We start from the raw sequence: 14,753 nt of genomic DNA on the forward strand, positions 1-14,753 counted from the left end.
TTGAACTGGTGGACAAGTTCGTGTCGTGGGGAGAACATGTGCCCATCTTCCCCCACGTACTCACGCCGCTGCGGACGCATGCTGTGGATGCATCAAGAGCCGTCGTAGACACGGGAGAGGCGCACTTCGCCCTCACGCGGTTCTGCCTCGCTATTGCCCCCCCCCCCTCCATCACCGACTCACGGGAAGATATCCGATGGGTGAGGACCTTCCCCTCACCAAGTTAAAAAGGTATAAAACAGCGTAACTGGAGGCTCACTCACACGAGGCCAACCTGACACCAATCTCAATCAGCCAACTGTCAGCGACAGTTTTTTTACCTTCATGTCGGCGCCTCTGTCACACCGCACCGACGCCGAGCTCTCCGTTCACCGTGGGCAGATTGCTGGTGTCGGTACAGTGTGACAGAGGCGTCGACACGAAGGAAAAACGCTGTCGCTGACAGTCAGCAGACAGAAATCGGTATCGGTTTGGCCTAGTGTTAGTGAGCCTTGTGGGACACCCACTCTCTCGGGCACCCGGCCCGTAACCTGCTGGATTTTCCAGCTGCAACCTGTGAGTGACCTCGTTTGCCTGACTATACCAGGCAACGAGGCAAGCCTATTTATTACTTATTACAGACAGGACTTCCCTCTGCCAGTGTTCCTTATTGCTTGTAGCAATAAACATTGTTAGAGTTGACGCCGCCGGTTGCCTTATTCATTCGAACCCGACGTAGCTGCGATTACATGCGCCATGGATTGAGGAGAACCACGGAACGACTGTGTACGTAGCTACACCTGAAGCTCACCTTCAGCCCTAGCTGCACGCAGAGCATACCCCCACAGTGTAAAATCATACCGAACATCACGCAAACATATGGAGGGACAACAATGCCTATCTCACTGCTTCTTTCTTTGTTGTTATCTCCATTTGTACTGTGTTCCTCATGGTGTAGTAACTTGACTGTGCAAGAGACCCCTACGCAGTGAGCCTTGGCATGCAGCAACACCACCCTTCAAAAACTTTGCTCGTACGTCTACAGCGCTCAACTCACACCCCTCGGCATTTAATACCATTATATTTATTTTAAGGTGCTTTGTTAAGGGAGAATAGCGGAATGAAGAATAGCTTTCTGTTAAATTTGCATAGTTAAAATCCCATGTATGTGTGCACAGTGAAAATTCACGGAGAAAATTAATATTTCCAAGCGATGCCAGCTGCTTATAGATTGTTGCATTGTTGAGCAAAAAAGAAATGACAGGAAGAAACAAAATGGACAGAGCAGACATTCTCTTGAGCATCCTGTCCATTTCATTTCTTCCTGTCCTTATTTCTGCTCATCCAAACATGTTGCAACAACAGTCATTATTCTGCTTACGGACTATTCTATGTAGGTGCTGTAGTGCCAGTACCACAGGTTTTTTTTAAAGCTATTGAATCGATCACAATACGTCAGTGCATGATATGAAGGTTGCATTGTATGCACAAAAAGAAGATGCTTTGCACACACAGTCAGTGTTTAAGGAGGGTGACATCTTCCCATTGCTGAGCACCGAATTGAGAAAATGTCCCATGTTACAGCCCAACATGGCGGCCATCCGTATACCAAAAATAAAATTATATATATATACAGCATATCCCCTATTTGAGAACCACAGCTAACACATGACCAATATTCAAGGTCAGGAGACAAATCTCGATTCATTGGGGCCCACCTTTCGTCTTTGAGTAGTACAGCTCCTTGGTGGTAAGGCAGAAGTAGCGACGCTTGAAGTTTTTGAGGCCAAGCCTGTTGCGCCCTTGCGCCCTTTTGGTCATAGTCCTGTACAAGACAGGGTCACAGCTCAAGGAGAGCACCTATGCAGGGCACTCAGTTTAAGCTATTCGTAGGCACCAACTCATCTAGTATCAAGCCCAAGGTAGTGGGGATGCTCAACTCCTCGTGTCCCCTGTTGTTCGTCCTCCCTATACAACTCTCATGTATCCTGATGTTTGGCTTCCCTGGACGATACACATGATGGCAGAGCCATTGATATGGTGGCGCAGTTAATATACGTGTAGTAATTAATTATGCTGTTAGTACAAAACCTCTGGCATAAGGCAATAAAGACTATCACATAGTCTGTACAACATAACTGCATTGACTCCCATTGCCTGATATTTCTGGCCAGTGCCAGTTCAGAACCTGTGCTCTTCTTACAAAGGTAGATGTTTTTTGGAAGTAATGTTTTTTGTTTGAGCTTACAGTGGCTGGTGTGAGAATCGCAATCCCAACTTACAGCCACTTCATTTTTCACTTTTCTATTTAGAACCGCGAACATTCGGAAAACTTGCCCTGCGTAATTACCTCACTTCCCACCCCAAGTTCAGATCAAGTATCCGAGAAAAAGAAATGTGAGCATTATGAGAGTAAATATGGTATAACAGCCAAGTATACCTATGTTGCAAAAGTTAACAATTTTGACGTTTCTTCAAGCAATGTAATTACAACACTCTGCTTTAACTATGGGGCACATGAAAAAATTTTGAATCAAGACATTTATGATGCCAGTCTAAAGCACTGTGTTCACCATGACAAATGTCTCCTTCACTGACATCAGAATGGTGACAGGTCAGTGCTTACCCTTCTTTCAGGACAATGGATGGTGTGTCAAGGTTTCGCATTGGGACATTCTTCAAGGAGATGAGCTCAAGGTACTACAAAAGAAAGAATGAGAGAAATAAACTCACCTAGATAACAAATTCAATGGAAACGCACACAGATGAAATTTTACCAATTAATGGTCCACATTCACAAAGGGAGGAACAGTTACTCGGACATAGTAATTTTTGTGCACTGTTGATGATCATCTCCCTACAAGTTCTCACTCATTCATTTGGCAAAACCTTCATTAAAAAATTATGTTATAAGCTAAAACAGTGCAAGCCATCACATCAACGATACACTCTCTAAGCTAGACAAGGTTACAAGCACAGTCATACCTGTCTCACAGCTTCCTTGTGCTCGTCCGTTATGAAGTTTTCATAAAACTCTTTCATGTAGTCTTCTTTATAAAACGGCTGTGCCTGCAACACACAACAAGCAAGGATATCAAACTCATGCCTGTGTTGTCTTAAGCAGCTCCCACAGGACCTTTAAACAAAAATTCCTACTACAGTTGCCATGCGATAATTCAGCCATCTTTGCCACCACTGTGATTCGCCCCATAATCATGACGCACAAAGATGACCAGAGCCATACAGTGTGCAATTTCAATAATTCCGATTGGCTGGATCACAATGTGCTAATTGAAGCCTTGGTTAGAGCAAAATTAAAAAGAAAGTGGTTGTACTGTTTTGAGAAGTCATTGGCACGCCTTTTAAACTGATGAGGAGCCTAGTCGAACCAATAGTTGCCAAGTGTAGCCAAGCAATGACAAGCTAAGCAATGCCAGGCTACTAAATTGTAGAGGCTGCATTGTTGTGTGATGTGTATGTTATGTGCATCCAGCATTTCTTCCTTATGGTGTTACCGTATTTACACGATTGTAAGTCGACTCGAATGTAAGTCGACCCCCCCATATCGCTTCACCGGGAAAAAAAAAAAAGCAAACCCGAGGGCGTATTCGATAACGAAAATTTATTAGTAGCCGACATGGTCACTGGACTACTCGTCTTCACTAGTGCTGCCATCGTCATCGTTGCTGCGGTGCCACAGCGCGTCGTGGTCCAACGAAATTTCAAATTTGGCAAACGACCGCACCAGGACATCTTGCAGAACAGCAGCCCACGCCAAATGCACCCAACCACACGCAGCCGTCAGGGAGGCTCTTTTGACAGGTCCGGTTGGCGTAATTTCGCAGTCTTCTGCCGCCAGCCACTCGTTGTACTCACGGCGGAGCAGAACCTTAAAATTAAGGCGAAGGTCCGGGCTTGTTTCATGACCACGTCGCACTTCAATGGCAGGGACCGATCACGCATTTCAGCGACGTACGCCGCAAGCTTAGCCTACAGCTCCGGAAAGCGTCCAGACTTCACGTGGGAAATTTCTCACTTGCCGCCACAGGGTGAAAATTTCGCTTCGCTGCAGTCGCCACTCTCGCACCACCCGTTTAGAAACATCGAAATTGCGGCCCGCTGCGCAGTGATTTGTTTCTTCGGCGTAAAGGATGGCAGCTCTCTTGAACGCTGCTGTGAACGAGTGCCGAAAGATTAGTGGGCCTGCAGCACTTATGACGACTGGGGAAGCATAGAAGTAGCACGTAGCCGGCAGTCAAGTGGAGCGCGTCAAAAAGTTTGTCAAACCAATACCAATGCCTTTAAACAGAGAAAGAGAAACCCGCGAGCGGTGTCTGCTCTTCCATGAACTACCGATACTCCCCGCAAGCGCCGCCGTTCTGAGGCTGCCGCCGCAAATGGGAACAGCGGCGCTTCCATCAACTATCGACACCCCCCCATGAGTGTGGCATGCACTGTAAGACTCTCAAAAATGTTGAAAAACCCTTCTGAAAAGCGAACAAACATGCGGGATAGCGAAAAGATACGGGTAGGGCCATAGAGCAAACATAAAATTGTAACTACGTTGTAGCTCTCGTTGGTATCGCTTTTTTTTTTGGCGGGGCCATGTTTTGGTTTCGATTGTAAGTCGACCCCCCAACTTCAGACTTTCAAATTTTAAAAAAGGGGTCGACTTACAATCGTGTAAATACGGTAAATAGTAACACAGTCTGAAGCTTTTTCATTCCACTCTTTTTTTTTTTTTTTGCTATTACAAATTTTTTGGCACTCGGGATCACCAAACTGGGTTCCTATGGTGTCAACTCCATTCTCAATGTTTGCAGCTACAAGGGTGGCTATAAAAGTACCAGACACTGGTCCTTGTAAAGAAATCCTTGGTGATTAAGCTATATGAGAACAGTCAACCTTTGTTCAGATTGCCAGAGAATGGAGGTTTGAAGCATGTATTGATTGTATTTTCATCTATACCTGTAGCAACAGCATGCCAATGGTTGAAATATAGACTGACCAAGTTGCATGAAAGCATATGCGCATGCAACAACATAATGACAAGTTACTTTCGGCACTTGTGAAATTAATTCACTTATTTTTGACAATCCATTCATTTCAAACTCACAATTATTCATATATTTCAGTAGTACCTCATGAGTCCAAATTATAAGTCAGCAACTGTGGTTGCTGGGTCCTCATAATACAGCAAATACAGTAAAAGCTCTATATAACAAAGTTGTGCTTGCAGCTAAAAACATCGCGAAATTGCAAATTTAATTCATTCGGGATTTTAAAGTTTCAGCCGTAAAAACAATTTCTAAATTTTCCGAAGCATTCCTGGTGGATAATATGTCAGTAAGCACTTATAAACAAGTGCAAGGAGATGGGGCCATAACAGAGCAGTTATGAGCGATCGCGTATGCAGCGCAGATTGCGCCAAGAGCAATGCATCGATGGGGCCCATGGCGTTAAGACATTTGCCTGTTGCACCGTGCAGCGCTGTAAATTTCGGACACCATGGGCGACCAAGCTTAGTGCCTGCAGCTGTCATCAGATGGTGCCCACGAATTAAAAAAGAGAAGTGCAAACCGATACGGATCTTCCTCATGAGCAATAAAAAAATAAAAAGTCAGAGTTTTGCCAGATAGGCTGAAAGTCACAGTTTCACCATGAAGGCTGACCGTTGATGGAAATAGCAAAGAGACAACTACAAGAAGCAAAGATTGTAGCTTTACCGATGTCACCCAGAGGCAAACATGAGCAGATCTCACTCAATGACCATTAACTTGCTGTCAAAACGCAAACTGAATGCTTTGCACCGCACCGTCTCTTGAAAACTTGAAGTTACAGGACCGCCAACACTATATGAGCAGAAACACAATGCACATCAAAGCAAAAACAATCTCAGCTCAGCCTTTGCAGTTGCCATAGATTACCCTCAAGATACTGCACATGGCCTGCATGCAAGGAGGACATGCATGCGTGATGGAGGAGAAGGCAGATAGGTGTGCCTTCCTGCACCCCCCCCCCACTCCTCCCACTTAATCACGTTACACCATGTTCATGCCCTCCCCATCCCCTTTGTGCAGAAGGAACATCAGCTCTTGTGTTTCTCCTAGTGCTGCAAGCAGCTGCGCACCTCCGGCATCTGCAAGTTGTCAAGTTGTTTACCAACCCGACAAATAGCACAGCAGTGTTTCCTGCCTACTCGGCGCACTCACTTTGACAGTGTTTTTGATGCTCAAACATTTAATGCGGAAGAACACTTGAAATAATCTGTGGCTTGTTCGATATTTTGACAGTTTTCTGCTAGGTTTAATAGCCATACAGGATAAAAGTGCATGCATGAAATGGCCGGAATACTAATTAAATCAGAACCATGCCATGAAATTACTTCGTTAACTTGTAAAAAGAAAAACAACACGGTTTTCAATTAAACTAAGATCGGGTAATGAAAATAGTTTGTTACATCGCAAATTTCATTATATCAAGGTTTGACTGTACCTATATACTACATTTATTTCCAGTGACCATTTTTCACTGTCCAACCACTTGTCTACCAAGGTGACATTTCCAATTTCCCCGAGTTTTCCAGCTTTTCCCTGAGTGCCTTTGCAAAATTCCCTGAGTGATTAAGAACTATGTTTTATGTCAAGACAGGCTGAAACCATATCACCCAATGCTGTCACTCTCTAGTAAGCATATGAAAAAAATTTTGAAAAAACGACTTAATCCAATTTTGCATACTAAGGAGTGGTGTTTATGTTATTCAAAAAGAGAATAGAAAGGGGGTAGTGGGGATAGTAAAATGCACACCAAATAAGATGTCTTCGAAAAAAATTACAAATGGAGTCTGACATTATCAGATATGAATAAAAAGGAGATGCATGCAGAAGCAAATATTTTCGAATATGAACTATTTCTATGATATTTCTATGATATGAACTGATAGCAAGCTCAGTGGTATGAGGCCTGAACTTTCTCACATTTGAGATTCTCTCTCAATAGGTCGTAAATCAACCTCAACTGTCCTGACATATATGTCAGGAGAGTTGAGGTATATTCTCAGCCCGCGAACGACGCCTGATTGTTGTGTTTCACTGCTTTAAAGAGTTTTGGTTTGGATGAGGGACACCTGCATCTCGGCATCAGCCAACTGTTTTTTGAGCTCAAGCTCCTTCAAAACAGCGGCATCACGCTTCATTTCCCTTTTATTCCTCAATGCGTAGGTCCTTTCTGTTCTTGTCTTCCTTCCGCCACTCGTTCACCATGCAGACCATTTGAAGCATTTTCTTGGTCAGTTGGACAGTCCACATCCGATTTTTCAAACTCCCTCGGAGTTGCGAAAACGATCAAAAATCGGCCAGTTGGAAAAAACAATTCCATGTCATTTACTGCCATTAGGAGCTCAAACCGCCACAGGCACATTCGAAACGCTCTGAAGGCCTGTTGGTACATGTATTAGGCATATCAGTGCTCATACTGTGACAGGAAATACCGGGTGCACACGTGTATAATTAAGGAATACATACTGTGTCCCGTGGAAATAGCCCCTTCCCATGCTTGTTATGCTTCACTGCAATACTTTTGCATATGCTTCACCAAGTAACGTTTCTGTACAGAGGCGAAGCTGACTTTCGGGAGCCGGCATTATGCAACACACCGTGCTTTCCAAGCTTCTAAGCCAATCGCGAGGACCACAAGGGCAGAGTTCGTGCCATTGCTGACAGCAGCGAATTCTTTCAATAAAAAACTTGGCACCCAACGGCAAGAAGCTTCATAGCGAACGTCGAAGCAGCTAGGCCTAGCGTTGCCGCAGTGGTGGCTATGGCTGCCAGTGGAACTGCGTGCTAGAGCGCCGGTTCGAGGCGGCGAGGTAATCAAAATGCCAGCGGTGGTGGCTTTGATTAATGCCGTTTCAGACCTGCAGTTACGGCAAAACCACTGGAAAATTGGATGGCGAAGAGTTCTTGCGTCCGAAATTTCAGACGTTTTGATACATTGACTCTATGGTGTACGTGCTGGTGCCACGAAGCCATCCAAATTATTGGGAATCCGGAAAGTCGGTCGTTGACTGTACACTGGCAACCCCTTTGGCCTTTGACGACAGGGCGTCAAAGACGATTCATTACGATTCCTGTCTGTTACTTGAACCATCATTACCACGACTTTCGACCCTTTCAATAAAATTACAGCTAATTTTCCCTGACAGAGGCCCAAATTCCCTGAGCTTTCCCCGAGTTTTTCCAGACTACTCAATATCCCTGAGAATTCCCGGTTTTCTCGGTTTTCCTGGTTGGTAGACACCCTGTACTCTTACAAAGCAAACACTTGTTGCGAAACATGCCTAAATGTCTCCAAAATTTCCTGAATGTTATCCTGAATGATCGCCGATTCTAAAGTGAAAGGGTCCTATCTAATTAGATTGTGCAGAACATGAATAGTGGCATATTTTTCTGAACATATGTGAGCAATAGTGATTACATCGGAATATACAATGACATGTTAAATAGCTGTAGATCTGATTTTGACAACCGACTGTGCTCACTGCTAACGTTTTGCTTTGAGTGTTACTTGTTTTTCTGGGCACAAGTTCGAACAAAATAAAGAGTTAAATTCATAGAAAGACTCATATATTTAGCCCTGTCTGGTTCTTCACCATCACTGCAACATTAAAATATGTCCATTTCTATTATCTAAGAAAAGAAATAGTAAACAAGAAAGTGAATTCTACATAAACGTTTTAGCATTGGGCAGGCAAGAAAAAAACTTACTGATGTGGAGCTGACAAGGTTCCCAAGGGTCTGTATGGACTTGGACACCAAGGTCAGTGTCCTGTGACACTGCTCATCCTAAAAAAGGAACGAAAAAAAAGAGGGAGAGGGAGAGCGGCTCAATCAAAGACAGGTCTGAATACTGCATGTAGATTTGATTCCCAATTTTAAGGAGGAAAGAAAACACACATGGAAGATAAGTTATTATGAACATTTTCTTCGGGCACTTCTAAATGCTTTGTGTATGCCAGCATAGCTACTCAGACTTGCAGGTACTTTGGTCCTAAGATAAACAAAAGGGATGCGCCAATATTCTAAACTCTCAAAGAAGAAATCGAATAGACACTATTTGCGAATGCGAATAATACTTTCTGAACATCCTTTAATACAGTCATACCCGCATATATGGAACACTGTGTCGGAAACTCATATTTGTTACCATTTATTGACACTGCATAACTGTGCTCTCTTCTGGTTTAATTATGAATACGCTTGATTGCTGCATCATATAATGTAATAGAGGTACCATCGGCCAGTATAATTCAAACTACAAACAAAAAAGTCCACTTTCAGTGTCATAGCCATAAGTGAGTGCGCATCTCCTCCTCTAGCCCGGTTGTGGCTGCGCATGGCTGTCAGTGCGTATGCGTGCAGGCTGAGCACATACGCATCCTGTATGCTCTAATCTTGGAGTGTAATCTGCAACAGGTGCAAAGAGTGGCCGAGCCAAGCTGGCCTGTGGCTTCATGTGCGTCACCTTCATGTGTGTTTTGTGCTGGAGGTCCCGTAATCTAGGGTTTCGGAGACGCGTTGAAGCAAGAGGCAGACAAAGCGTTCCCTCCCTGCTGGCCACGCTCATGATGGCTTCATCCCCCTGCGGACAACACTATCAGCCATGGTGGCAGAGCGGATGTGAAAGCTTCACAGGTTCCGCTTCATACTGCCAATGTGAAGGTATCATCGACGACAAGGCATGAAATCAATCTTTGGTCGCCAACTCAAACTCGGCTAAATGAATTTTTTCCTCATTGCAACTAGTTTTCTTTTCTTGGGGTGGGGGGGTGGGGGTGGAGGTTGCCCGATAATCTGGCAAGCTTTATGGCCTCTTCCGAGTACATAAATCTATTCACGGCTGTACTATTTGCCTAAAAGGTCCAATTTCAATACTATAACAAGATTTCATCTGTAATAAAGTGAAGTGCCATTTTTACTGACTTCGTTAAATAGAGGTTGAACTAATGAATAATGAATGGTAAAATGAGGCTGAATTGTAGCACCAAATTTGGAACAGTACGACCTGTTAAGCAACACACAGTCTTTTAGATCACAGTGACTTTTGCAGTGATTATAATGTTGCTGGCCTTGTCTGCTTTGAAATCTCATCTGAACAAATTCGCCACAACCTCGTACCCCTCTAGCGTCCTTTCACTATCAGATTTCAAAGGGTATGGTCGGAGACTGACAAGCAAATCTTTTTCGCTAACAGAATTTATTTTTCGTACAACGTGACAAAACATTAGTAAAATCGTAAAATGGATACAAATTCATAAATATTACAGAAAATTCAGGAGAGGTGGCAGGTATGCATGCCTGTACAAGCAGCCAATGGTACTCACGATAGGCTGGGAGGAAAGCTCGAAGAGCTTGGGGCTGAGAATGGCTGCCGCGAAGAAGCGCAGGAAGAGGAAGACAGAAATCACAGAGTACTGCAGCTCCTTGCGGCCAGGGAAACGATCGGCTGCCAGGCTCCGCAGCATGGAGAATAGGTCACATAGTTCCCATGGGCAGGCCACCCATGAGCCCACAATGGCTGACAGTGCTGAACCTACGTAGCCTCGGAGGTGTGCCTGCATGCAGTGGGGAACAGGGAAACTGCCATGTGGCCAAGTTTGGCTGCAGTGTACCAAACCGGCTACCTTGCACCCCGTCTTCACTAGGTATAGGCAAGTATCGCTTAACTAAGTAAACATAAAGGAAAAATTTTTGTTGATTACTGTAAAACTCTGAAAAAGTACCAGGAAACCCATATACAGTTTATTAACAGATTTATTTTTTCAAAGTTTGACTTGCATAATTTCCTCCTTGCATTATATTCAAGTACGAAAACTTCCCTTGTTTTTCCGCATGTCTATTGGCAACATGTACTGTGATAGTAGAAGTGGAAAACCAAAACCGCAGACGCCTATGCCCGTCATGCCAACGCCAGTGACTATACTAACCAAGTCTGACAATCGTTCAGTTTCCCCATTACCGAGCTACACAATGGCAACAAGCAAACAGCAATTTTGGTTGCTGAAACTACCAGGAACTAACCAGTGCTGCAGCACTACACGTCGAAGTGACTCAAGGGAGCAGCTGGGGCTGGCAGCAACAAAGAGCTTTTTTAAAGGGTGAGTGAGTGAGTGAGAAAACTTTTATTTCGAATCAGCATTTTCATAGCATGTGTTCTAGTGCGGCTCTGGTGCCACACAATTTGCATCTATCTGTTGTGTATATGTCTGGATAAATAGCGTGCATTAGTAATGGACTCTTGTATGATTTGGTCTGCTGTTGTCGCCGCTGGACAGCTTGCATCACTGAAATGGTTTAGACAAATTTTGTAAACGCATAGGGTACAGATACAGTAAAACATGACCACCACAATTTAAGTGAAGCGTCTCGTATTAAGAGAGTTACAGATGATTACAAGTTACCCTCCTCCCTAGCCATGCTTTTTCTCCTCGACTCGTTCGTCAAATGATCAGGGCTAAGCTCCACGTTCACTGGCTCTGTGTCATGATGTGACCTGTCATCCACTTCCGGTTGTCTTGGAGCCAGTGCGCAAAGCTTCTCTAACCTCTCAGCCAGCCACCTGGCCGTCAATTCCCCGCAATTGCTATCCAAGCAGCTTGCGTTGCGAGCATTCTGTCACAGCGCCGAGTGTGTCTGGTATTCCAATAACTACAGGTGAGCTGGGCGTTTTGACGAATGGGCAGAGGCGTAGACTAAAGCCCCTACATACGACTTTGATGAAGGGGTTTTAGTATAAACATGAGCAGCCTGAGCAGCCCACACAGTGCAGCCACCTGGTGGTGCAGAGCTTAACCAACCAAACACAGAGCTACTATTGCTATAACCAAGTGTAAACCATTTTACACAAGCAACCATTTAAACCACAGCAACCATTTAAACCATTTTACAGGTGCTCATGATTACGTACCTGCCGAAAATTTACACCAGCAGCAAAGTAGAATACATTTGGTTACTGCTTAATCAGCTGTATGTGTTTGGTTGAGCGCTGTGCCACCAGCTGGCTGCACCGTGCAGGCCATTCTAAAGCACCTCAATTTTCCAAAAGTAGCGACATTCTTAGATCTTTCCACCCCTCCGCTCTCCCCACCGTTTTCTCCTCCACACCTCGCGTCTCCCCAACCTTCTCCGCTCCCCCTTTGGCCAATCTGTATTACAGAGAAGCACGAGTAGCGCTTTTGTATATTTTTTCTTTCCGGCGCGCTCCGACAGCCATTGCTGGCCCAGTGCGACGAAAGTACATGCAGACGGATTGATCGCGGGAGGTCACAGGATCAAATCATGGCCATAGCGGCCACATTTCGATGGGGGCGATATGCAAAGACGCCAGTGTCCCGTCCATTGGGAGCACTTAAATAACCCCAGCTGGTCAAAATTAATTTGGAGTGCCCCATTACGGCGTGCCTATAATCAGGTCGTGGTTCTGGCACGTAAAACCTAAGAATAATTTCTTTTCTGTCTTGTGTGCCTTGAGTGTTCCAGTTAAAGCAACACTGCTTCCCTGCGAAAACTTACAATACAGATACAGAAAGTATACAGATATAAAATAAGTACTTCAACAAAAGTGTTACTGGTTCTAGTGAGGGGGGTGGGGAATAATTTTTTTCGGAACATCTGTCCAGTTGTCCCAACAAATTCGTTCTTGCTATCGAATTCCAACAACTTGCATGGTAATAAATAAATAAATAAATAAATAACGATTTCATGTGCTGGTGTGTTGTTCAAATGATCAATACTGTCTACATGTGAAAACATTGCTCATGGCCTCCTCAACCATGAGCTACACACATCTGCAAAAGGCGCGGAGCAGAAGCGGCCACGTTTCTAGGCATTGCTGGCTCCAGACAGTTAGAATCTCTCACGAGCCGGCCGAACAAAAGTATCCCGCAAGTACGTAAATGAACCTAGGAAACCACATGCAAATACTTTCACACAGTCAAAACCTGAAACTGAGGTAATTACGCACGTGCTTGAGCACACCGTGTGCATGCGTCGTGTTTCTGCAACACAAACTCTCAACGTGCGGGCACTTTACGTCTTAAATAATGGTCCTTTTTTCTATGTTTCTGTGCATTTCCAACACGACATTATCAAAGGCAGTTACCGGCTTACGAAGCAAAATCTCGCCTCAAAAACTGCTCCACAGGGCTCGAACAAGCTTTACCGCAGATTTCCTCTGGTAGCGCATTAGCCGTTGTCTGTTACGGTAGGGCCAGCATAGGCGGCGCCAGTGTCGAGGCCGCGCCAAACACGGGAGTGGAGCGGAGGAGGAGGGAAGCGATTGGTGCTACTTTTAGAGATTGAGGGGCTTTAGGCCATTCACATTTTCACCTCCACTCATCTGGTAAAAGACCCTGTCCTACTACACTTGCGTTTACCTGAATACTGGACATGGTAAAACTCCCTATTGTGGTACCAATCCTGCGGCATGAAGTGACAACTGTAAACACGTAGATCCTGGCGCCAATCGGCTACCGACAGTCTGATGCGCTGTAGCGCCTTTGCTCGTCTGCTGCCTTGCAGGGCGACACAATGTCACATTTTGAAATACCGCCAATCGCTACGTTTGCAGCCCACAATGCAATAAGGGCGACCCATGATGCTCACGAAAAGAAAGCTCTGACTGACTGCGCAGCTCGCATTGACACCAAGCGCATAACACAAATAGATGACACTTGCTGTGTGCCGGAACTGCTTGAGTGTATGATAAATTGTCATTGTGTATTCTCTTTCTGTTACTTTTATTTCATAGAAACAAGCTAACCAACATTCCAACTATCAAAAACATCATTTGTTCACCATAATGTTGGACAAATTATCGATGACACGACCTGTAGACCAATCAGATAGCTCGTCCAACTGATATCAGTGGGGCCAAATGTATAGATTAGAACAGGTGGCTGAAAACTCTGGGGAGCGGTACCCGCTGCGACCGGTAGTGATGTACATTTTTAAAACCTTATAATAAATTACACGTTTTACGTGAACACTTAAATGAGTCACTTAATGATCTGAAGGACCTAGCCTAACGACTCAGTATGTGCGTACAAAGTCATCAAAACCATTTCAGGGTCCCTTTAATGTGCAGTGGAAAAAGTTTTCGAGGTCTTAAGAAGCCTTTCCAAGATCAAGGCAGACTTGGCAGCCTATGCCTACAGCAATGCTCTGTGCTCCTTACACTGAACATCAGGTTACTGCAGCAAAACCCAATGGAGATCACAATTCTGAAAGAGTAATGATTATAATTATGTACGAACTAGGTCATGTAGGTCAACACTTCCTGTTTGGCTGCATGACGTGCATACAAGAATGCTAAATGCACTTGCAGCCACTCGGAAATCTGTTTCGTTCACTGCGAGCGAGATACTTTCAGCAATATTCCTGTAGCATTTGACAGACTTGTGTTATGCTCGTTCATTTAGAACTTCGGAGCACTGTGATATGTGCCAAAGGACTGTAGGCACTGGGCTGCCTGTTTTATGAGCCGCATTGGCTCCCCATTATGTCAGTGCAAGAAGTGCAGAATATTGAACACATTGGATGGCACGGATGAGTACCTCTAAGATGGACCTCCTTGGGCAATGCTTTGTCTGACAAAAGCTAGGGTGAATAAGCATGCATTGCCGCTTTAATAAGAAAATATGTAAAAGCGGCAAGCCTTCGTGATATATATTAAATGTGGACAAAATGTTCTTTTTTTTTTTTATATGGTCCAAAATC

At 44.5% G+C, this 14,753-nt stretch overlaps 1 protein-coding gene across 1 annotated transcript in view; it reads right to left on the minus strand.

Annotated features, from left to right (window-relative positions):
• RasGAP1 (Ras GTPase activating protein 1) overlaps positions 1–14,753 on the minus strand; it is a 66,690-nt gene that overhangs the window by 20,192 nt on the left and 31,745 nt on the right. The window contains exons 11-15 of the mRNA XM_075681270.1: positions 10,361–10,591; positions 8,745–8,822; positions 2,965–3,048; positions 2,606–2,679; positions 1,698–1,804 (exon numbers count right to left, since the gene is read on the minus strand). Coding sequence (XP_075537385.1) covers positions 1,698–1,804; positions 2,606–2,679; positions 2,965–3,048; positions 8,745–8,822; positions 10,361–10,591 — 574 coding nt within the window. The remainder of the gene's footprint in view (positions 1–1,697; positions 1,805–2,605; positions 2,680–2,964; positions 3,049–8,744; positions 8,823–10,360; positions 10,592–14,753) is intronic.

Source organism: Dermacentor variabilis, chromosome 2, assembly GCF_050947875.1.
Source record: "Dermacentor variabilis isolate Ectoservices chromosome 2, ASM5094787v1, whole genome shotgun sequence".
Lineage (NCBI taxonomy): Eukaryota > Metazoa > Arthropoda > Arachnida > Ixodida > Ixodidae > Dermacentor > Dermacentor variabilis.